The sequence below is a fragment of the Poecilia mexicana genome, unplaced genomic scaffold (assembly GCF_051168715.1).
Source record: "Poecilia mexicana isolate PSO_F unplaced genomic scaffold, ASM5116871v1 scaffold_22, whole genome shotgun sequence".
Classification (NCBI taxonomy): Eukaryota; Metazoa; Chordata; class Actinopteri; order Cyprinodontiformes; family Poeciliidae; genus Poecilia; species Poecilia mexicana.
In genome coordinates this window covers 16,533,416-16,558,276 of record NW_028263391.1, presented here as the reverse complement: position 1 = coordinate 16,558,276, position 24,861 = coordinate 16,533,416, and the positions used below count along the sequence as shown (strand labels likewise).

The following is a 24,861-nucleotide window of genomic DNA, read 5'->3' as shown; positions in this document are numbered from 1 at the left end:
GATAGGACCCGGGAGACGGCGGGCTGCCACAGAGGCACAGCAGACAGCGCGTTTGGGAGGTGTAGTGGAAGAAAGGCAAAGAGAAACGGAGTAAATGAGAGCACTTCTGTCCACATTGTTGAAGGACTTACCAACTTAAAACACCGCCGAAGCACCAAAGTATAATGAGACGGGCACACTGTTGAGCTGCTGTCCAGGTAAATGTCCGTCTTTTCCTTCGCATGGTTGTTTACAAGAGGCCGAGGGCTAAAACAGGGTAGGTCCCCATTGTACTTAACATGAGATGCGGTTATTCTCACCCAAGCTGCCCCGCTAGGCCCCTTTCTATCGCTAAAAGCAAACCTGGAGTTAGCCACTTTTGTGGCTTCTCTTTACCGATGGAGCTACTCCACAAGAAAAGTCGGCTTATGAATACAACTTTAAGAATTATTATGCAGCATTTAGGCCACTTTTCGAGATGCAAACCACTCAGTTTATGACAATGACCTCAGCGAGCACGCCAGAGTATCTGCTTGTGCTTGAAACTGTCCACCTCTGCTGGAAAAGTTGTTTTTGCTGGAGCTTCATGGCCCCGGGAGGCGAATGAAAACAAATGAGCTCAACAAGAGGAGGGCAGCTCATTCATTGTTTAATAAAAACGACCTCTGTATTTGTTTATCTACTCGATTGCCAAACGTTTAATCTTTGTTGTTTTAAATTATCACAGTAACAGAGATAACAGTAGCCCACCTTTGTTGTGACTCTCAAAATGGGGCCTTTTAACTCCCTTGGTCCACAATTTAGAACTTCAGGGAGGTCTTAAGGGAGAAAAGTGGCCACAACAGTGTTATTTTGTAGTTTTCCACTCTAGTAATCAGTGCAATGAGATAATGCATGTTTTTCATGTCTTCACTGTCATTATCAACACCACCTACAGCAATGACAGTTGTTCGTATCTGCTCTAAATCACTGAGTTTATTTGTGCGAGCATGTTGAAAAGTATGTTGATGAAAGTTTAAAGTTACTATGCAGAGATTTCTATTTTTAAAACCAGCAAGTTTATGCTAACAATAAAAACAGAGATGTGCTCTAAAGCATTGACTTCCTTTTTTTTTTTTTATGTGCAGTAGGGTGAAGATAAAACACAAACTCTGCTTTTTGTGTTTTTGGGATGACATCACAATGGGTACAAGAATGGAGAAGGTTGACCAATTCTTACTCCATTTCATACCTGTAAACAAGCCATTTATTCATGTAGACTGTGCATCACTTTGCTTTTACTGAAAACTTTCCACTACACTCAATATTTCAAGCTATATCTCTCATGGATAACTCTAAATAACCTAGTGGTAAATATTGAGTCATATAACTTGAATTTCATTCGAATTAAAGATAATCTACAAAGTCTAAAGGTTTTTTTTTTTTTTTTTTAAAGCCAATTCCTGCAAAGGATGAGGCCATTTGAATCCTTTCCATGTTTGTGAAACATTGCCGTTTTCAGAAATATAACACACAGTTCTTGTCAGTCCAAAACCTTGCATCTAAAACAAAAGATGCAATGAACTTTACTCATGGTGAAGTTCACCATGAGTAAATTATAGAAGCTTGCTTTAAGTAGTTGCTTGTCAAAGTGGGTATGAAACTTGAAGGGTACGACTTGGTCAGGACGAAAAGTCCCAAGGTAGAAGACATCATTTCGAAACCACATTAAGTTGAGTACAAAATTAGCAGAACTGCAAAGGTGGTGAAAATGGTGATGTGAATGAAATGCTCAACACCCATAGTGAGTAATATATCGACAATGTGGCAAATAAGTTACTTTTTACAAATTGTAATATTAATTCTCACACTTTCTAGTAGTATTTGAGAAGGGATTCAGCTTTATGATAGTTTGACTCCCCACAGCCGTGATGGGAAAGCAGACTCGTATGCATTCATCCATTTATTATTATTATTTTTTAAAGAAATTTGTTTTCTTTGGATTTTTGCTACTTGCCAAACGAGTTAAAGCTATTCTCCAGGTGTTATCACTTTGAGTGGGTATGGGTTTTTCCAGTAACGAGGTACTTCCTGCAGTCTGAAATCTTGACTACTTTAGCTCACCTGAAGAACTACTTTCTGAAGGTCAAGCAATGGGATTTTATTTCCTTTTTCTTACTTCCTCCTTCTGTTGTTGACTGGAAGAATGGCAATGGTTTGGGCTGTACTCCAGGTGCATGCATGCTGCAATCAAGTGTTTGGAGCCTGTTTGGTGGTCATTTTTAGTGATTAGTAGCTTATAGTGTTTTATTGCAGCTTGATTACGGTGTCAATTAAATGTTATTTGATAATCTGTCCCTTGTAGTCTGTTGTGACTCACTTCACTCACCACTTTAATTTGTTTTATAGCTCAACATTCCTGAGATCCATGTAGTGTTATATACACCTCCATTTTTGACTGAAACAACTGCTCCATTTTTGCAGCAGTTGTTCAGAATACAATTACACACAATTTAAATAAAAGAAAGTTATTTTAAAAAGATGCATATCAAGGGAAAATAAGAAAATACATGTGGATATGCACAAAAGAAGTGTGATTAGTTGCCAAATTCCGTTTGTGATTTCAGTGGAGAGTTGTTGTCTTCTAGAGTAGAGGTATTCTTGATTAAATGAGCTATAACAAAAAAAATACAAATATAAAAAAATCTGACTATGGCTTGTTGTTGCATAGATTGATTTCTTTTTTTTTTTTTTTTTTGCAGCAGCAGTTTGACAAGTGTTTTTAAAATACAAGTCCGTACATCTGATTTAGGTTTAAGGTTGGATTTGTCTTAAACGTTTTCTACTCTGTAATCTCCGCGTGTCTCTGTTTCCCAGAGTTGTAGAACAACACTGTCCCCAGGCATGCTGTAACCTTCATGCCTTCAAGTGTCAGAATGTTTGTACCGGTCATGAGACTACGTCGGACCGTTTGTGTGTACGCAACGGGGGCCTGGCATGTGACCCGGCGAAGACGCAACAAGCTGGCGTAATGAAGGAGCCGGTGACTTGCTTGGCTCGCTCAATGTTCTGTTTTTAAAAAAAATACCAGTCACCTCCCACCCAATACCCCCTCGCAGTTATGTTGACGTAAATGGTTACATGCGGAATCTGAGGAGTGTTGTTTGAAATCTTGATGCTTTGAACAGACAAAATCGGGATGCAGACCTGCTTGGGACATGTGAGGTTTCATTAACTCTTTGCCATTTCATTTGAGCATGTTGCTTCTTTGACATGGACATCAGTTTGTCTGAACTGCTTAAAAGTAAATGCATTAACGTGAGTCATCAAGGTTTCAAGTCATTGCAACACATCTACTTTTCTTTCATGGTTGCTCGGCCACAGTTGCTGCAATATTCTTATTATCAATGGTCTATTTTCAGGGAACCTGAAAGAGGAACTTGGGACTGTATAGTAGGTCACACTAATACTGGTTCCACTGTGGCATTTGAACGCAAACAAGTGCTGCCTCAGGGGCTAGTTTCACTAGCAGGTGAGATTATTTGATCTTCTCGATTCCCTGCGATCACTTTGGATAATTGTTCAACCTTCTGTAGCGGCAAATCTGCCGCTGACTCATCTTGTTTGCCTAGAAAACGGAGGAGAAACGGTTTCTATTGATCTGCGATGACGGAAGTGGTGTGGTGATGTCGGCCTGATTTTCTGCTTCCTGCCTGAAATGCATGGGACCGTCCTGTCTGGCTCACTGACAGGCTCGGTGTGTGGCATCTTCTGCAGCATGACACTGATTTGCATTGAATGGGGTGTCTCTACCACCCCCTCTCTTTCCCCACCTCCAGCCTCTTTCTACCCTCCTGAAGCCGGAGCCAGAAAGATGAATGATTGAAAACCGCCCCTGACATGAGGACATCCAGGCAGGCAGGCGGTGGCCCAGAGGCCTGTGGACCATGTGACCCGCTGTCGGGGTACTGGGTTCATTTAGTGGCTGCTGGCTGCAGCACTGGCAGCAGCCCAGCTTTTTCCATACAGGCTGCAGTAGCAACAGGTCTCTGCTATTAAAACAGCAGCGCTCTGTTGTGGCTCCAGAGCCAGTCCTTGTGCATGTGTTGCTTCTTAAACTGTGATTCTGTGTGCGATCAAGTTTGTTTATGCGACGTATCCCAGTGTGTGTATAATGTGTTCATGCCTGTGTCACGGTGTGCAGTCATGAAGCTGAAGGGATCAGACGGTTTGAACAAACCCCAGTTTTGAGTTGCACTCGGTGTCTGTGTTCCTTACTTCTGAGCAAAAAAAATAACTCTGCTTATGATGGTTTAATCTCAAATCTGCTCACTTGTAGAAGTGAGAAGAGCATCACAGCAAAAACTTGTTGATCACACACTCGGTGACAGATGTAGTTAGGCCCCAGGCTGTACTGATATGACTTGTTGTCTGTCAATAGACACATTCACTTCCTGTTGTTTGGCCTCGCCAGTAAACTGAATGAGGCCAGTGAAACGCAGCTCTTTCTCTCTCTCTGCTTTGATGGCCTTTCTCTGATGCAGCTGCAGAAAAATTGATTTTAATCAATGGTCAGGAATTGCCTGGTGTTCTGTGTGACATTTGTGTACGCAAGCATGCCAATTGATCATTGTTTTCCTTCTGCCCTTCATTCAAAGCAGCCTTTATATTCTATGAAGTTGGCTCGAATGGATCAAAGTGTCAAGTGTTTTTGTAGTGGTGGCCTGCAGGGTTTTAGTGTGAGCTGTTGATGGATGACTGATAAGTGTTTTGGATTTGAGCCAGTCTATCAGATGACCCTGTATGCCTTTTAACCATGCGTACTGTGCCTTGCAAATGTATCCACATCCCTTGAAGATTGAGATTTTAATCAAAATATGCAAAAGCTCCAGAGTATTTCATCTTATTGAGTGAAACAAATTGGCAAGTAAGTGTGAAGCTGAAGCAAAAAGATGAATGGTTTTGTAAATAACACTGAAAAGTGCGGTGTACATATGTATTCAATTTACACATCACTCAATTTACTAATTAGTACATTAGTAAATTTACTAATTAATTGAGTGATGTGTAAATTAATGTCAGTAGAAATATAACTGTCTGTGAAGGCTTCAGAAGTTTGTTTTAAGAACGTTGGCAAACAGCCTCATGGAGAAACTTAACAATTATGATCAAAACATGTCGAGCAATCTTACTTAGTAGCCATTTTTGTCTAATCTTCTTTGTGATGCATTATGAGTCAAAATAACTTCAAAAATGTTATGAGTATGACATGACTTTAAATGGTAGCGACTGCTGCACATCTGGACTTTCACTTTTATTAAAAATATTTTTAATTGCTTAATAAGAAATCATGATCATATACTGTAAAGAAATGTATTTTTTATTTTTTCTTCTGATGCATTACAAACTCCTAAATCAGTTAAACATTAAACGATATATATTTTGGTAACCATCAATTAACTGTTCCAAATATTAGAGAAAAAAAATTGTTCAAATGGAATTGAACTATTTTTAGTTTTTATGAGTATGCTCTTAAAATCTTCCAAGATATTGAAAAGATTGATCAGAGTTGATGGGAAGGATGAATGGAGCTATAAACACAGGGAGATCCTGGGGAAAAACCTGTTAGAGGCTGGAAAGAGACTCGAGACTGGGACTGAAATTCGCCTTGCAGCACAACAGCAACATCAAACACACAACCAGAGCTTCTCTGGAGTCGTCTGGATCAGACCATACTTGTATGCGAAAACTCAAACATGAAATCTTTCACGAGACTGGAAAATAGATGTTCACCGGTGCTCTCCATTCCTTCCGACTGAGCCTGAGCTATTTGACAAAGAACCGTGCAGACGAAATTTCAGTTTCTAGATGCGGCAAGTTTGTCAAGCTTAGAGACAACAAATGGCTTTTGCTGTAAATTCAGTGAAAGATGAGTAGGATCTGCCTAATTTTACAAAAGTGCACCACAGTTTCAGGAGTTCTTTTGTTTTTAAAGAGTAACCTTTATATTTGGTTTTATTTGTCCACTTTCCTATTTATGGACTTTGTAGTAAATAATAAGACTATAATAATAAGTATATTTCTATTACACAAAATCTGTGTAATAGATTTTGAGTATCTATTACACTAAATCTCAATAAAGTAGATTTAAGTTGACAATATTTGAAAAAGTTCTAGGCTTTACGGATGCTTTTGCAAAGCACCATGAAGTGTCATATTTCTGGATTTTGGAATAAACAATGTGTCTGCACTCAAGAAGACATTTTGCAAATGTGATGTTTTTTTTTTGTTTTTTGCATTTTGCACATCTAATCAAGAACAGAAGTTGTTCTCTAAACATGTAATAAATTGTTCTTCATTGATTAGATTTTTGTGATTGGTAAATATTTTGAAGTTGACATTATAAATAAACTTCAGCATGTTGTATTGGTGAGTAGCAAAGCTAGTACAAAAACAGCTGGTTGTCGCAGATCTTTACCTTTTCTGTGATTTTCTTAAATCTGCCAATGTTTCCATATTTCCCATGTTCACAATGTCATTAAGACAGAACCTTCCAGACTTGATGAACCATGGAAATGTGTAGACGTATAAAACAATTTCCTTTTAATTTGCTTCTTGCATCGCTGTGCTTCTTCTTACTTCAGTTTTTAATACTTATTCATACTAAGATTACCTTTGATTTATCTTCCTTCAGTAACAACTTGCATACTGAGCAGTGTTGTTACCACAACTTGGTAGTACTTTTGTGTGGTGCATTTAATGACTAGATACAGGTCCAATTTTTGAGTATTGAACCAGGTTTTTCGGGCAACTAGCCAAATTTGTGTTTTTTCTCGATTATTTTAGGTTATGAGATCTCAAGCTGAACAAAAAAGTCCAGGTTCTTTAAAAAATAGTTGCAGTAGCCCTTAAGTGTCGAATCACAAACTCCAGATTGGATAACGACTACAAACTAATCTTATTTACTTGTTAACATCGCCTCTAATGTGTTAGACTTGACTGCAATACGCCTTTTTAAAATCTTGCATAAACATCACTGCAAACATTATTAATAATGTTGTTGCAGAAATTTTGACTAATACACTAACCCAACTGACTGAAACTTTAGGTTATAAACACTTGAGGTGTCTGAGCGGTTACCCGCGCTCCTCCACAGCTTGTTGAGCAGCCAGGCTTTTTAGTTTTGCTTTCAAGCGCCACCACTTTGGCACCATAGATCTGATGTCTGTGAATAGAGAGAAATGATTCACATAGAAATATTGACTCCACTTCAGTGAGCCCAGATGCGTTTTCACCTTTAACCACACAAGGCTGGCATATGGCTGTGCAATGCTTGCGTTTTAGATGCTCATGCACTGCAGCAGTGCTTTGCATTGTGTGCATTTAACTTGCTTGTTGACAACTGAGACAGTCTCATCCACCTGGGTCTCTACAGGAACTTATTTTAATTCTCAGTTTCAAACCTTTGAAAAATTAAAGGATGCATCCAGATTTCCGATGTAGGTCTGAAATTTGGTAAGCTAAGTCGTTACTTTTTTTGTTTTATTATTGCTTTTTTCATCTTTTTGAGAAGATCATGGGTGGCTCAAAGGAATTCGGGTGCCATTTCATTTTGAACTAAATATGCTACAATATGCCTTTAGGTTTATCGAGGATACAAACCAGAGCACTCTAAGGCCAGTTTGAAAGTAAGAAAAGGTAATTTACTATAATTATTTTTTTAATTCAAGTAGTTCTTAAAATGATGTACTGGAATGTGCAGAAACTATGGTCCAAATGGATTCCTGCTGTCCACTGTACAAGTAATTAAACTTAAGACAATTAAATTTAGTTAGCAGTTTTTGTTAGTCATTCCGTTTACTAAATTATACAGCTGACAAACTACTTCTGTTTATTTGACTATATCGCAAATATTGCACTGCCCAAATACACATAATGCATGTTAGCAAGTCGCAACCACTTGAGTTTAGCAAAGCATTTATTTACTGGCTGTTGTTGACTTTTCAAATTTTCTTTTAAGTCTTCCACCTCACTGGAAACCCCCTCAACCATGAATGTGTCTGTACTGCTTTGATCATATCGAAAGGATTTTAATCACAACAAGTAAAGTTTTTTTGTTGCATGTTTTCTTTTTTGAAACGATATGAAGTTACCTTTGGGTTAAAATTGCATCCCTGGATTAATATTTGAGGAAAGTTGTTATTGCAGCAGCTGGAAAATGTGAATGTGTTGCTATCCTAAAAGCTGAAGGATCAATTTTGATACAAAAGCAAAACAAGCCTGACAACCTATTAAAGTGTGTAGTTTGTGTGAGAATGATTTGACGTCATCCCATTTTTTTTTTATTTTTTTTTTTCCCCTTCTTCTTCAGAGCACCTCTGGTCATGCGTGGAGGGAAAAACTCCTGGTCTATCAGGAATGGTTGTGCAGGTTGTGAACAGTGTGGAATTTTCCAATATGGCAGACTTCATGAATGCCAAAACACACGGCCTCGCACCGTCATTTGAACCTTGAAATGTTGCAGGTTCCTCTTATTAAAACGACACCACCGTTGCTGCAGCATGTCCTCCTTTGGCTGGGCCATAAAGCACGAGGATCCTCTCCGTTGCACTGCTTCCAATCTGCTTTGTTGACCTGAGGGTTAAAATTTAGACAGATGGAAAAAGATCTTTCACCTCAACTTGGGGCTAATTTTTACTTTTCCTCGAATAATAGGTTACCACCATTGAGAAGGCGGCCTTAAACCCCAGGACCCCATCTGCAGGCTCCTGCATTGGGCTGAGTGAAGGAAACAAAGTTGTGTCTCTCCTGGTGGGAAACCTGGATCCTCCATCTTGTCCACCAACATGACCAATGTGGTGATCGTCAAGGAGGGATGGCTGCATAAAAGAGGTAAAAACACTGATCATGTGTTTTGGCTGACTATAAATATGCTGCTTGAAGGCAGTACTTGATAGGATTTTAAGGGCTGGGCAATTTGGCAAATAATTATATCACAATTTTTCTTTTCTACTTAAATCACAGTTTTTAATTCATCGTAATTTCCTTGGGTCCAAGTACATTTTTGAAGAGTTTTATGAGTTTGGACAATTTTATCAGCTTGTGTCATACAGAATTATTATTTTTTTTATTACATTGCCATACTAAAAACTTACATTCTGTACATTTTGTCTCAAACTGATTTGCCAAAGTCAAAGGGATACATATCTTAATTTAAAAGGTAAACAATTATCACGTCTCTGCAGGGTACAGGGTGATCTTGCTACATTGCAGTGATTTAATGTTCACAAAATTTTAAGTAGCATTTTTGTTTTATTTGCTCACTCTCACCAACACATACAGAATGTCTTGTGCATTACGTTATATCTGGAACAAATAACTTTCTGCAGTCCAACACGTTGTCCACCCAACAATCAGACTATTCGGATTTTTACAAGCAAAGAGGATACTGAAAAGCTGTTACATCAGTTTCAAAATATGCTATTTAAACGTTAGCATGCTTTATTTAATGCTTAAGGTCCTTATTGTGAAATTTTGCTATCTCAACACTATTAAACACTTTTCTCTGACCCCAAAATGTCCAGTCTTCTTGCCACGCACCATAATTATCTAGTTTGAAGTACTAGTGGGGGAAGGTGATTCAATAGTGTTGTTCTTTGTACATATTTGCATGTATTGTAGGGGTGAATTGTTTTTAACAAGCAAAAAGTTGTTGATTTTTCCCATTGGAAGAAGATTCTACTTGATCAGTAAATATCTCTGTTTAAGAAAAAGATTTTCTTAAACAGTGCAATTTATTGTTTAATACAAACAGCTTGTGTTAAACAATTGTGCTAGCAGTCCATATATTGGATACAGTCATTCTAAGGGCCACAAATGGCCTCTGGGTCGCACTCTGGACACCCCATATAAAGATGGTGTCAAGCCTAAACTTTACCTGGCCTTGCTTCTACCTTTTGTCTATAAGGCAGCTGGAAGAGACGAATAATGCTCCATATATTGGGGACAAAAATTTCTTTATGCTTTTTTTATTTATTTATTTATTTTTTTTAAGAAACGCTAACAATTAGCGTCTTAGATGGCGAGTTTTTATAAAAGAACGTTTGACCACTGTCGCCAAATATGGCTTTAATGGTAATATGGTAATTTTATTTGAAAATGTCAATGCATTAAAACTAGTAACCGTTTCATCCCTGCAACCATAAAGCTAGTTTATGAAGCCAAAGGAGAAGAGGAACCCTAATGTCCGAGCAAGAACATTGAACTATGTTACAAAGAATGTACATAGAAAAAAGCTTCTCAAAACGCTGCTTGAATGATCAAATTAAGCATTTTTCACAACAGCGTGAAGTTGAAAGGTCTAAAAAATGCACTTGAGGGACTTTGGTCTACTCTGCACCACTTTCCTGCTTTAGGTTTTGCTCTCTCTCACCCTTTGCAGCAGAATGAACCGTATGTCATGCAGAAGTTTCCTCTTAAATGGCTATATATACATTCTTCGTCTTTTATTTTAAAAACCTTACTTCTACTGAAAATAGTTTTCTTAATATGTTAACTGCATCCTCAAAAATGAGTGTCATTGTGACCTGGAAATGCTTACCATGGTATTTACTGAACAAAAGAAGATTTCTCAATTTGTGGTTGGTTACTCTTTAGCAACACTGAAGCCAAAAAGTCTTCCTATTACAGTAACCAGTGGAGATCTCTTTGCATCTGTATTTAATTTTAACACTGTGCCTTACTATTTACATTTGACGATAGTGATCGCCTTGCTTTCAAACAACCCCCAACTGTTCAAACATGTAGGTTAACCAAGCTACCACAGAACTCAAACTATGTAAAGAACCTAAAATATGTTCATTGCGCAAAAATATTTTCAAACTCCCTGTTGATGCATGTTTGCGTTCAGCTTTAAATTTAGACTTTAAGCATTCATTGGAATTGATCCATTTTCACACAAGTAGTTGAGAATATAACACTGCCTTTTTCCCCCCTAAATGAGCAAGCAGTTCAATTTAAAAAATCCAAGCTGTTAATCTGTAAATTTTGGTTGCAGAGTCCCCTGAGGGGCCTTTTTGAGTCCCCCCCCCCCACCAACAGTGTTGTGTGGTGTTTGGCATGGTTCTGTGTCAGGCGTGATTCCCGTTGTTTGGACGAAAAGGCATTCCTCACATACCTGCCGGCTTTGAGCAGCTTTATGTGTGCATACTAACTCTGGCTTTCGACTGTGGCTTCCTCGCAGAGCTTGCTCCATCACCACCCGGGGCAAAGTAAGGATAAGAAACTTTTCCAAAACCACTCAAACCTCCTGGGCTCCGAGCCAGAGAAGAAGTTTTACTGGAAAGGGGGAAACTGTAACTTAATGGATAAGGTAATAGGAGCAGATCACTTACAAAGAGCAGTTTGCTGCTGGGATGTTGCTATAACTTCAAGACTGAGTTCAGTCTAAGGATGACGCAGCATTTGCCCTCCTCCCATGTAAAGATTGGGTCATCTTATTTCATTACTGGGAATGTTGGTTTACTAACTTGGTTGCTTGTAAAACTATTACTCACTTTCTTTTTTTTTTAAATTGCATTGACAGCAGCTAAGCAATTGAGGACTAGCTGACAGAAAAGCCTTCCTTAAAGTAGCAACAGCAGAGTTTTGGTAAATATGTTAATACAAAACGACACACGTTTTTGCAGTGTATCAGAAGTGTCTCTTCTGGTGCATAACGAGTAAATATTTTCATATTTAGTTGTATTATTTTGGCCAATGGTTCATGGCTAAAATTATATGGGCTCCTGGGAGCCTTATTTTTGTCATTGGGATTTTTTCTCAAGTTTATGTTTGCTACGGGAGAGAATTCATGTGATGCAATGACTTAAATTTAAATTGTGGACTATTTTGTGCTTTTGCTTGTAGTCACTTGGGGATTGATTCAAATTTTAAAAATTCCTGGCGTTGCATTGTTTTGTTACAAAATGTATTAAAGAAGAGTTAAATTGATTCTTTTTTTTTCATGGTTCAAACGCAGTCTGGAAGACGGAAGTGTCATTATTTTCTAGGTCTGGAAAAGTACAGAAAAATAAATGTGGCGAACTACTTGTATTTAGCGACTTCATTCCCGATCCCTTTGTCCAAACATTGTCCTTCCTCCCTTCCTTTTTCCTTCTCTTCCTTTCTTCCTTCTCTCCTACCTTGTCTCTCTGTATTTCCTTGTATGCTTTTCTAGCAAGAAGGAGAAATATCTATCTTAAATTCATGATGAACATTTGATTTTATATTTTAAAATGAATATAGAAATGAGAATTCTGAAAAGTTGAGTCCGAGTTGTTTAAACGGTAAAAAAATTGCAGAAACCTTATTTTTGTCTAAGGATTTAAGCTGAACAGACAGTGAATTAAATCTTAAATAGTGTCATTTTACAGAGGTCTTTAGCTGGGTAGTCATGTTACTTCTTTGCTCCTCTCCCTGTCTTGTCTGAGTCACGAAACTGGCAAATGTCCATTTTTCCACACCTTCGCTGGTGCTGATAAGAACGGAACATTCTTATTGAGAGCCGGTGTAAAATGTAACTTCAAGATTAGTCAAATAATGACTGGGATGAGAAAGGCGAGTTTGTATGACAAGTATGCACACACATTAATACACAACTCCTGCAGTGACACCCGTTTACTTATGACACACGCTAAACAAACAACCCGTCAGGAATAGTGAGTTGGCATGCTGTCGCAGCCCAGCAGCTGTGGCCTGTGAAATGTCACCCCAAGCCTCCGTGTTTTGATTGGAGGACGTCCGCCCGCTTCCCTGACAGGAAGGCTTTTAGTGTCGCATCACTGTCATACACTCGTTGCCCCAGAGCCACTGCACAGAAGGTGAACCTGCAGCAGCCCCGCTTTGCTGTCCGTCACCTCAGCCAGGCGTCCTGCACCTTCGCCTGAGCTTTTATTGTGTGGCAGTGCCACCCAAGTGACTCAAATCTCTGCGTGGGCATGATAATGAACGGCTCATACAACCGCACCATGCTCATTACTCCCATGTGTGCACTGAAAACATCAATTTAACATCGCAGAAAAGATGAACCTTCATATTTCCGTCATTGTTTTGTCTGTGTTCCATAAAACCCAGTCATGCAGTTTTTCTACTTGTGTAACTTTACTAAAACCAAACTCATCCTGAGTTTCCTCCTCATCCTGCCCCAGTAAAAGTTACTGTCTCTTTGTGGTGATTGGATTTCACAGTGGGTCAGTCCCAGGCACAAAGCACAGCCGCTCTAGCATGTTAACTAAACAAAGCCATGCCATTCACTCTTACTCTGATTCCTTTCTGATTAGTCATCTTGAACATGCACGTGCAAACTGTTTCAAGACTCCCAAAAGAAACTGGAGCAAGTATTTTGCTTCATACTTTGCAGAGCTAGGGTGTCTGTGTAACTCCACATTCTCAGCCTTGAAAAGTTAACATTTGTAGTAGATTGGCTGCCTTCAGTGATCTCATTCTGAAGGACACACCTTCATACTTTCTTTTTTAGGCTTTGTGACAAAGAAATGTGCTCAAATTGTTGGAGCCACTTGATGTGCTGGTGTGGAATGGTCAAGTTTTACAATGCAGCTGTGAAACTGGCAGAAGTGGTGACTTGAGTCTGCAACTTGGATTGAAGTTGCCCCTTAAGCAACAAAGAGATTAGACTTGTGCTGCAAAGACTCCTTGAGCCTCAGGAGCAATCTTTATCAAATGTACCCCTAAGTGTGTGCCACTAGGGGTAGATTTAGTGAATGATTCATGTTGTCATTTCTGTGATGGCATTCAAAAATTACTGGCTGACATGGTAATGGTACGCTCGGTCTGTGTCGTTTTTTTTTTTTTTTTTTTTGGTAATGTTTCTTGACAGTAGGAGCCAGAAAAAGGGGTTAATAGCAACTTAAGTTTTTAGTCTTGAATTCTACCATCTAGCAAGTCTATGGATTACTTAACCAAGTAAGTCTGACAGACTCGCACACTTTGGATCTCTGTTTTGCTCCTAAACCTTTAATGTTTATTGTAACATTTAAATTATTGCACAGATTTCTCTCATACTGAACTGTTCTAGAAGACTTCATTCTTCAACTAAACTTCATTTACATCAGACATCTTATTTTCACACTGGTAAACTAGTGTCATCACAAAGACACTTAAGATTCTTTAAAATAAAGGCAATTCATGTTAGGGTTTATTAACAAACTCTAGTCTTTCTTATTCATACAATAATTGCACTTTGCCCTTTATTTGTTGTAACATCCAGGTAGGACTATCACTGATTTATAAAAAAAATAATTTAGTTTCTGATAAGCTGATCACTAGGCAAAATCAATGCAGCACATAATGTGCAGATTTCAAACAGTAGCCTCTTTTTAGCCCGTTTAACAATGTTCATAGTCCCCCCCGCCCCCTCGGTTCTTATTTAGCATCTTTTTTTGTTTTGTTTTGTTTTAAAATAATATTGAAACTTGAAAATCAAATTCATTTTTAAATGTCTGTTCAGAAAAAAAACTGACCATGTCAAATTAAATCATCATATCTACTGTTACGAGACTTGAAAACAAAACTTCTAAATGCAGATTTAGTTAAAGCTTTCTTAATAATTTTGCACATGCTGAAACAAGAGAGACCAAAAGCTTCACAACCTTGTTTAATATACTATATTATAATCAAAGGGATTAATAGTAGTTGATTACATCATAAGCCAGAAACCTGTGAAAGATTTTGTGAAGTGGTGTTAACAAATTGTTACTTTTCTTTTTACATGATGGAATATTTTTATATTGTTCTGATACTTTTAATTTACAATATATTTTTATAGGCATTAAAAGCTTATGATTTTATATTGGGGCAAATAATCATTTGATTTCATACTGGAGCTGCATATTCCATGTGAGGTTGTAAATTTTGGATACAGAATTGACTGAGTTGGGTGGGGGGGAGGGGGGCAGTACTTGTGAATGTCTCTGAAAAGGTACAATCTGTGTGAAGCATGTTTATTTTGAGAACACCGCCAAAAGGACATCACCCAGAAAACTTGCGTTTGGACCACATTGCAAGTACAGGCTTGCACAAACACTGTAACTTTGTAGTTGGTATCGCAACCAATTGTTATGTGTCCGCTTTTATGTGCTCTACAGTGTGCACCCGATACACACTTTGAATGTGTCTGCGGACCCATGCTGCAGATCCTGAGCAGCATGGACTTTTTTTTTTTTTTTTTCTTCCCCTTTGGAAGAAAAAAAAAAGTACAACATCCTTCCAAAGTTTCCTTCAAAGCCAGAGCATCATCAGACATCAAAGCAGCAGATTGTGGGTTCCTTAGTTTCCAGCAAAGCACTGTGGCCAAAAGCTCAGTGAAGCTCGACAGAACAGCCCTTGCTTGTCCTCGCCTCTTCCCTGGCCCTTGTTTGTTTGACTCATTTGCTCCTTGACAAGTATAAAGAGCTGGCCCCCTCGTTAGGCTAACGAAGGCCACAACAACTGTTGGATTTGGGTAACACGCTCAGCTGGCTCAGACTCGTGAGGGGAGGGAGGTGCAGAGAACACACCAGTAGAGGTGGTGTGGAAAAGATAAAGGGGTGAAAAAGAGAGGCAGAAGTTAAGCAGCGTCCTTGTGATGTTCCCAGAACATTGCTCAGTGACCCAGTCGGCATGAGAAGAGCTGATGGAGGATGTGTGCGACGTGCCACACAGACCCTCTCGTGGTCTGGTTTGGAGCTCATCAGCTAATTGGTCCCTTTTGCTGGTCATGAGGTTGAAGGACACCCATGATGTGCTCCTCCAAGCAAAACCTTGTTGGTGGTCCAGGAGAGTGCATGGGACGCAGAGGGAGGATAATATAGGGAGGCGGCACTCTAAAACATCAGACACAACGCATGGAACAATGTGTTTTATTTTTCTTGTCATCTTCTGCATATTTCTATCTGCTGCATGTGGTGAACAGACCTGCAAGAATCCAGCCCACAATTTTTCACAGAAGTTTTGGTTCACTTTTTTTTTTTTTTTATACCTCCTAAAGGCGAACAGAGTTTCTTCTACTATTAAATGCTCTTCAAAGGAGCATGCCCACCTGATTAACCATATCTCATGATTCTGTCATGCTGACTGTTTCAAGACTGCAGGTCTTTGACTTGCTGCCAGATTTATTGCTGGGCTCAGTCTGGCTCCTACAGATCCCTTCGCTATGGTTGTCAGCAACCACACATTGCTGCACTGCACAGACACACAACCATTTGTATTGCACCACGGGAGAAAATTTCCACTGATTTAGTGAAATGGTTCCTTTATATGGTGATTTTTTTTTTCTTCATTAAAAAAAATCTAACTTTTATTTATTCATCTATAAATTGCAATTAATAAACAAGTCAGTTCAGTCAATGAATAGTGTATTGTACATGTGCAGCAATAAAGCTCCATACAGCGTTTGTACGTAGACTTGAGGTTTTTAATGCAGAACTCCCTTTTTCAGCTTTCTTTGGAGGACTGTATTGAAGATTAGCATGGCTATCTACTTTCCTGAGAGAATGAAATGTAATATTTTAGCTACATTTACCTTAACTGAGATACTTCCAACAATTCTGAATCCAGAGAGAAGTTGAAAAGTCAGAAAGATTAAAAAAAAAAAAACTTGCTGGAATATGTTCTGCCTTCCTGTTATCTTCTGGAAGTCTTACTGACTATTGATCTCTTGCAACTTCAATGAAACACGCTGAACGACATGTCTCAATGTATTAGAACAATTTATTTTTGAATAGCTTTTAATAGCATGTCTGTGCTTTCTCTAACTACATTTGTTTAACTCCTCACTGAAAATTTCTTCACCTTCCAGCTACATCAAGTCCTAAAGGTGTTTTTTGTTGTGACAACCAGGTTTCAACCTGGTGCTAATTTTCTTGGTTAATCACACAAAATCCCATTAAAATACACTAAGGTTTGTTGGCTGTAAAATGAAAAATGTGGAAGCCGTCAGGAGGCAAATAAGTTTGCAGGGCTGTGATAGCAGGAGGGACGTAACTTGTTAAAAACCTTTACAAACTACATAGCAGTTCAATCCAGAGAACATGCAAGTAGAAGATGCACTGACTGATCAGACAGAGGTTTTCCCACCAGGAACTCGGCGCTCTGGCAGGCCAGGTTTCTGGCCTTCAGCGCAGACCCCCTACTCCGGGAAATGGGAAAATGGGAAGCAGTCTTCCTGCTAAATGTGGTGGAGAGAAGTAAATTACTGGGGTGCAGCTGTCAGCAGGAAAGAGTGCTGGCATGGTGGTGGAACCAGGAGACTGCGGGAGGTGTCACCTCCACCAATTTGCCTCCTCTCATGACAGTCCTGCTGTGTGCTTACTTTTCTGTGTAGAACCCGCCTGCTGGCTCCAACTGTGGTTCTCAGTAGTGCTCCATCTTTTTTTTTTTTTTCTCTCTCTCTTTTCAAATCACCGTCTCCCTCCCCCCGTTTTTGTTTCCCTACTGTCTCCATCACCATCTAATCTCATGTTCTTTACCGTTCTTGGTCCTTAATATTTCCTGGTTCCCAAATCCCTTGCCCACCCCACTGAGCACATCCCCCCTACTCTCCTCCATTTTTAGCTCACCACCACTGACAGATCAGAACAATAGTGGAAGTTTCTAGAAAGCAGCTAAATGTTCCCAGTCTTTGACATCAGTCATGTCACTGGCACTGCTCTCCAGTTTAGCATGGTAGATTTAAAGGCATTGTTTCAAAACAAGAGGACAGAAATGTAAAATCCCTTATATACAGGGTTAATATTAACTGTGAAATACAATGTTGCTTGCAATTGCTGCTTGTTATGGAAAATAAACTACCTTTTAATTTTTTTTAACAGTTTACTATTAGTAAAATTACCTATGAGTTATTTGGAAAACTTATTGGTTTAAGACCTGGGACTTTGACTTGGGCCTTGCATGTCTTTGCTTTAGGCTCAGTGTGAAATTTGCATGCTTTTACTTAGGACCTAACTCGAGAATAGAGCGTTAAAACTCTGTAAGGTGTTTTGGCCTTAAATTTATGGTTATGTCACAATGTAAAAACTGTATTAGAGTGACTTCAAAGCCAGAGGAAGTGAGTAGCTTTCATACATGTTTATTAAAGCAAGACAAAATATCTTCCAAAGGACCAGTAAAACTGCTTCCTTTCTCAAATAGCTTCTAATGGTCAACAGAGATTGTGGTTATTAGTGCCCCAGAAAAAAGGGAAGAAAACTTAAATATTTTTTGAGGTGAAGGATTTACTCCCCCTTTGGCTACAGCTAGCTCTGACAAGATCTGAGTTTAAATCCATTGTGGTTAAAGTTAGAAAAGACTGAATTATAATTTTGAAAAAGTCAACCATTTCAAAATGCTTCGGGCTGTACCTTTGCAAAACTCCGTCTAGATATTCCTGCTTGATGAAAAGCTACTCTGTCCCTACCAGAGCTAATTTTTCTTGTCCAAGTTTCTACCCTGGTGTTTGGCTTTTCCATTGATGTTTTCTTATCTTTTTAAGTATTGGGTCTTACATCAGTCCTTGAGACTTTATTGCCACTAATTTGCTCTAAGTAATCTGTTTATTTGTTTGCTGTGCAGTAACCCAGTTAACTAATCCATGGGTTGCTTGTTTACCCAGGGAGAAGGGGCAAATCTCAGCCCCTGTGTGGCAGGGGGAACTTCCCACAGTGTCTCTATGGTAATCAGCAGGTGTCACTCACCATGGAGAAGAAGTGAGTGCTTTCTTATGAGCGTGAGAAAGAGGGGCAGCCTCCATCGCATCCCCAACCCCCTTGCTTTTTTTTTTTTTTATCTTGGGGTAGCAGCAGCCCTAGCGACAGTGAGAGGGTTAGATTTCAAAATAGGATGGTCCTTCAGCTCAACATGATGATGATACTTCCAAAGTCCAGGCTTTGGAGTCCCACTTCTTGCCACTGCTTGGGATAAAAGAAAAATTAATGTCAGGAAAAACACAACATAAAAGTGTCCAAACCCCTAGACAGGTAATGGCCTATTGGTGTCGATTTCACAGTGAACAGTGCAAATGGGTACAGAGATCTTTAGACAGCATGAAGTTTAGCAGCATGCCTTCCGATTCAACCAATTCATGGTGGAAGTCAAGATTGTGGTTGCTGGGGCTCATTGGTGACCCCTACATCAGGGAGCCCTCTCTCCTCTGGAGCCCACAGCTCATTAAGATGCAGGGCACAGGGCGGCGGGCCGCAGCTGCAGCCTACAGGCAGAACCCGGCAGAAAAGGGCCGAAGGGATGGCGGGGGCGGCTGAGGAAAAACCAACAAAAGGCAAAGCCCACCCTCCCCCTCCTCCCTCGCTTTGGAGTTCTAATTCCCTAATCCTCAACCTCCGCCTCACCCCCTCCCTCCACCCCTCTCATCCGATTCCCACCACTCAAACACACATGCACAGTTCATGGAGTTACCACTGGCTCCCTTCCTCTCATCCCCAAGCTATGAATGGCCAGACGGGGGACAAAACCCAACAGCAGCCTACTCAGGAAGTCCAACCACTGGGTTTGGGCAGTGAGAGGCACATTTTGTCTGAGCCTCTCTCCCCCCGCTCGCTGTGAGAGATCACTTACCCTCTCATAACACGAATGTGGGTATAGTTTATCCAATCATCTTTAATGATTCTTTGCAACTTCACAAAGAAGTTTGTATGCATCAGACTTGTTGTTTTGTACACATTTTTGCTGCTTCATGAATGCTACATGATGGGTTTTTATTAAACGCTAACAAGCCAAGGCAGCTGGGACATCAGCATTCCTGTTGTTGTCACATGGAGACGCTAGAGCAGGACGTTCTTTAGAAAGAGCCATTAACCTCTTTCACTCCCTCATTGTTGTTTTTCTTTTTCTTTTCCGTGTGAAGATTTCCACATTTCTCCCTTTATTTACCAGTTATTCTATAAGCCTTTTCTCTAGCTTCTATGCTATAGGCCTCTTTAACAGAGCTAACTTGCAAAAGGCTTGGGCACCTAAAAGTGCTGTAGGTTTTGCTTTCTTCCAAGCCTGTGATGTTTGGGTAAGCATGTCCCAATTACAGGTATGAAGACACGGAGGTTTTAAAAAGCTTGGGTCTCAAAACCACAACAATTCTTCAGCATACCATTCCCACAGTGTGAAGTCAGCTTAACAGGTTGCCAGAGAAAATGTTGGAGTAACCAGAAATTTCTCTGGCTGTATGGAGCATGGGGTAATGGAAGGCTAACATCCATACTCCATACATGGGTGGCACAGTTTACTCCTTTGCCATCATCTTGCCAACTGTAACCATTTCTAAACGCATTTTCTTTCTTTTATGTATGGGTGGTAGCTGCTTGACTAGCAAGGCACAACAAGTCACACAGTTTTCTGACAGCTAAAGGGGTTGAACCCGTAGGAATTAGATGATCAGAAATTTTAGCATGCAAGAACTGTTTATCAAGTAGCCAACTGAGCTGGTAGTCCAACTAATTAGCCAGCTAGTAATAGCAGCTTGTTCTGTACTGTATTAGCAAAAAGCCTGGATCAAATTTCTTTACTCATTTATTTAAGAGGCTTTAAAATGGTGTCAGCCCACAATTTGCTTGTTTAAAAAAAAACAACAATGCTTTTATGCGTCTAGAAAGGCTTTTCACAGGATTTAGCACTTTGATTAAAGGAATTTATTTCATTGTGAGGGCAGACATGGATGTTGAATGAGAAGGTCTGACTTGCACTCAGTTCCGAAGGTTGAGGCCAGGACCAGTTAAGTTTCTCCAGACTATGCTGTCATTTATGTCCTGATGAATCTTATTTTGTACTGATACACAGTCAGGTTGGAACTGAACTGGCCATCCCCAAACATTTCCCACAGCCAGAAGCTTCAATCCAAAATGCCTTGGTATGCTGAAGTATTAAGAGTTTCTTTCACTGGAGCTACGAGGCCAAGCCCAACTTCTGAAAAATAGCCATACACCATAATCCGTTCTGCACCCGCCTTTACACCTGACACAATGCAGTCGGAAAAGAGCCTTTCTGCCAAACCACACTCATCAGTTATAATGTCTTGAGAGAACATGTCTCTGCTGCTGTAGAGTCAATTGGCAGGTTTGTTTTACCTCGTTGCATCCAAAACTTTGCATTGCATTTGGTAATGTAATGCTTTGTCTGCAACTGACTGGCTATGGAAATCCATTCAAAGAAACCCTCCACTCACTGGTCTGGGGATAACCTGAAGGCCATATGAGGTTTATAAGTCTCTACCCAGTAACTGTGCAGAAAGTTACTCTTTGTATCGTGTATCTCAAAATCTGTGATTTTAATTGGCCTACTTTGTGGTTGAGTTTCTGACACTCCCAGCAGCTTTCATTTTTTTTTACACAGTTAAAGGTGTTTGTGCGGTAAGTCCCAACTGAACTTACTGTACAGGTAGCATTCATGGTACCACCCTGGAATTCATTGAGCTCCTGAGGGCAAGCCATTCTTTCAGAAATGCTTGTAGAAGCAGGCTGCATGTTAATCTGACTGGTTTTATATAGTCATAGACATGGAATTGATTGAAACACCTGAATTGCATGATTTGGAGGAGCAGAACTGAAAAAGTTGAAAATTACTGGTGAATTTAGTGGGTGTCAGTCTGTGCTTCAACAATGAGAATAGAGAAAATTGGATTTGGTTTTTGATAAAAATTTATTCTATCTTCTATCCTTTTTTTTTTTTTTTTTTTAATCCTGTGAATCTGGGCTGTTTTGCTAAGTTTTTATAATGTGAGAAACTCCTACCAGCCCAATGCTAGCTAGGACAATTTAATAAAAGGAAAAAAAATCTCAGGCTAGTAAGCATAGAAGTAAGGCTTCTGTGATTTTTATAAATGTGGACAAACAAAATAAGGATCAACCTTTTACAGCTGTGGCCAAACCTGTTTCTCCCCCCACAGTACACCTTGTTGTGTGTATGTTTTGTGTTTAGGGGATAAAGGGCGTGGCAGTCGCATGCGAGAGCTGTCCACACATACAGGACCGTGCAGCAGTTGGCAAATAAAGATGAATTCTGTTGTGTTTGGCAGCGGTTCTCTGTTCATTATTTTCCACTTTGCCCCAGCGCGCATCCCAGCCCTCAGCAGCTGCTTGTCATGTAAAGACACTCTATCAGGCCCTGACAGCTCCTCCCATGCACACACACGCAGTCACATGCACATGGCTCATGCACACACTCTTCCACTCGCAGGCCTACATATGTAGAGAACATATGTAGCGATCTGTCTCACTAGCACTCCATTCAGCACAGCTCCTTGCACAGAGCTTTTTCATCCCCTTCGGTTCTCCCATCGCTCATCTTGTGTCAAATCACTCTTATTATGCTTCTGTCCTTCCCATAATTTAGTTGAGTTGAGCCACATGGCTACTGTCTGACTTCTGTAGAAGTGCTTTGATTCTGTGACACAGATAACAAGAAGGATTTCCCATAATAGGTGTTTGTGTCTCAATCAGACATTTGATGAAAGTTTTTCTTATCTAGGCTGTGGTCATTATGTCTGTGGGCCATTTTCCTGTTTTGGAGAACATTTTCACATCAAGCAGGGTTTGGTTTACTGGTACAGAGTGGTGATGAACTTAGTCAGAAGTAGAATGAACTCCTGTGTTTTTATTTAGACCTTTTGTCAAGCTTTTTGTTTTGCCTCTCACTGAGTCAGCTGGGGTCTGCCCTGCTGAGCATTGATGGGATTACACCAAAAATGATACTTACTTTTTTAACTTTCATTCTTCTGTATTGATTATGATAGTTTTATTTGAACCAACACGGCATAAAACGGAAACAAACATAGGATGTACTTTATTTTTCTACAAATCAACCCCAGAGTCAATACTTCAAGTTTTCTAATTAATTTTTCTATCAGCTTTGTACTTGGTCTACAGACAAAACATTTGGTCAGTTATGTTCTTTGGAAAAACCTGAAAACTGAAGCGCTACTTTACAAAAATTTCTCACCTGGATTTAGGTCTGAACTTGGACTATAACATTTCAACTCGTGAATGTTATTGTCCTACTGGAAAGTGAACCTTCACCCCAGTCTAAAGAGTTTTGCAACATCGAATAGGTTTTCTTCCAGGACTGCACAGTATTTATCTTCACTCATCTTCCGATCAACACAGAACCTACCTCACTTCTGGTAAACTTCAGAGAGGATGTATTTTGGTTTTCTTTTGGTAATGGCTTGTTTCCCCATCAACATTACCATGAACGTCAGATTATTAGCTCTTCTATACAAAGGCTCTCCCACCTTAACTGCAGATTAACATGGGACTCTTGGCTGTTTCTCTAATTAATGGACAATTTATTAGCGTAGGTGGATCACAATGTTGTGGTACGTTTACAGCTCTATTTGCTTACCAAGATGTTCAAAGGCTGGGATATTTTTTAAAAAGCCTCACCCTCCTCCAACCTTATTACGCTGTTTTCACTGATGTTCTTTAACAAACCTCTAAATACCCAAATTTCAGATAATTTGTAGAAATAGAATTCCATTATTCTGTTATTTAACAACTGTGCACATTAGTTGGTGATATTGCATATGATTTACAATAAAATACTGACAATTTTGGTTGTAATGAGTGTAAAAATCTATAAGCGGTACAAATACTTTTGCAATATGCTTTGCTAGTTAAATAGAATAGTGTATTTTTGTTTTTTTGGGGGGTTAACTCGGGTTAATCTTGATTAGTGAGGGTGAGTAAACACCCTCAATAATGCTTGCTCTCTTGCTCATCTTGCAGGATTTTTTTGCATCAGTGTGAGAGTTGGTAACCGCAGTCTCTCCCCAACTTTGTTTACGTGAACTGTTAAAGATGCAAAAAGCCCAGCTGTCAGTTTCACTTTCTCGTCATGTCAGCGCTTAAAAAAGGTGTGTGGAAAGTACATATGAATAAGAGTAGAAGAGGAAATGAGTGTAAATGGGAAGCTTCTAAGGGTCATCTTTGTTGTTTTTGCTCTCGGCAGACTGTGGTGTTGTGTGTGTGTGTGTGTGTGTGCGTGTGTGTGTGTGTTGCACTGCAGTGCTGTGGAGACATAGTCTCAGACAGCCGGATATAGCTACTTCCACTGTTTGTCATGTGACCAGGTTTTGTGGTCACACACGAGGAAGTTGCAGTGTCCTCCTGTCTCAAAAGTAGTATGTGCAAGGTGAAAATGTGCAGGGCAGATGTGGAGTTTCCCACATTTCTCACTAGTATAGTGGACATTTCTTGTACTGCAAGTCTCTTAGTTGCTTTTTCTCTAATCTCTGGGAGCATTTAGAGCTCAAGTGTCAAGTTTCTTCATAAACTTGTTTGCTTCATGGTGTGTTTTCCCCAAGCGACCACATGAACCCGTCTCTTCTGACATCACAGTTCAGCATAGCGACAATTCTTGGAAGACTCAAGTGACTGAGAACGCAGGGCTGGCTTTGTCATCCCCCTGACATCAATGCCATCAAGGCCACCTCAGTGTCTCCAAAATGCAATGCTGATCCTTGAGCTGCTGCTGCGTCATATAGTACCACCCATGCTGCTTCTCCAGTGGGTGCTATGCGTCAGCGGAGCTGGCAGAAAATGCTCTCAACCTTCCAAAGTGCGTGTTGATGTAATCTACTACACAGAGGCCTTTTTTCTCCCTATGAGCCAGCCTATAAACAAATCTATTTGCACACAAGCACATTGGGCTGTGGTCAAACACCTGACTCTACCCATCACAACAGTGTGTGTACATAAGAATATTTCTCAGTCTGGAAGTGATTTTTGTCCTTTTCTTGCCCTTTTTGCCCTGAAACTAAACCTTAGACAGCTAAAACTACTTTTTTTATTGTTGTTTTCTGTGCCCACGAGACGAGCATGTATGTAGAGTCCACGTCTTGTCAGAGGTGTCAGGTAGAGGGCTCATTATCCTGCCTCTGCATTGTGCACA

The 24,861-nt window shown here is 39.8% G+C and overlaps 1 protein-coding gene across 1 annotated transcript in view; it reads left to right on the top strand.

Annotated features, from left to right (window-relative positions):
* The window catches only part of akt1 (AKT serine/threonine kinase 1), a 44,248-nt gene continuing 19,387 nt past the window's right edge, over window positions 1-24,861 (top strand). Inside the window, exons 1-2 of the mRNA XM_014980392.2 lie at window positions 1-197; window positions 8,674-8,850. Coding sequence (XP_014835878.1) covers window positions 8,805-8,850 — 46 coding nt within the window. The 5' untranslated portion in view covers window positions 1-197; window positions 8,674-8,804. The remainder of the gene's footprint in view (window positions 198-8,673; window positions 8,851-24,861) is intronic.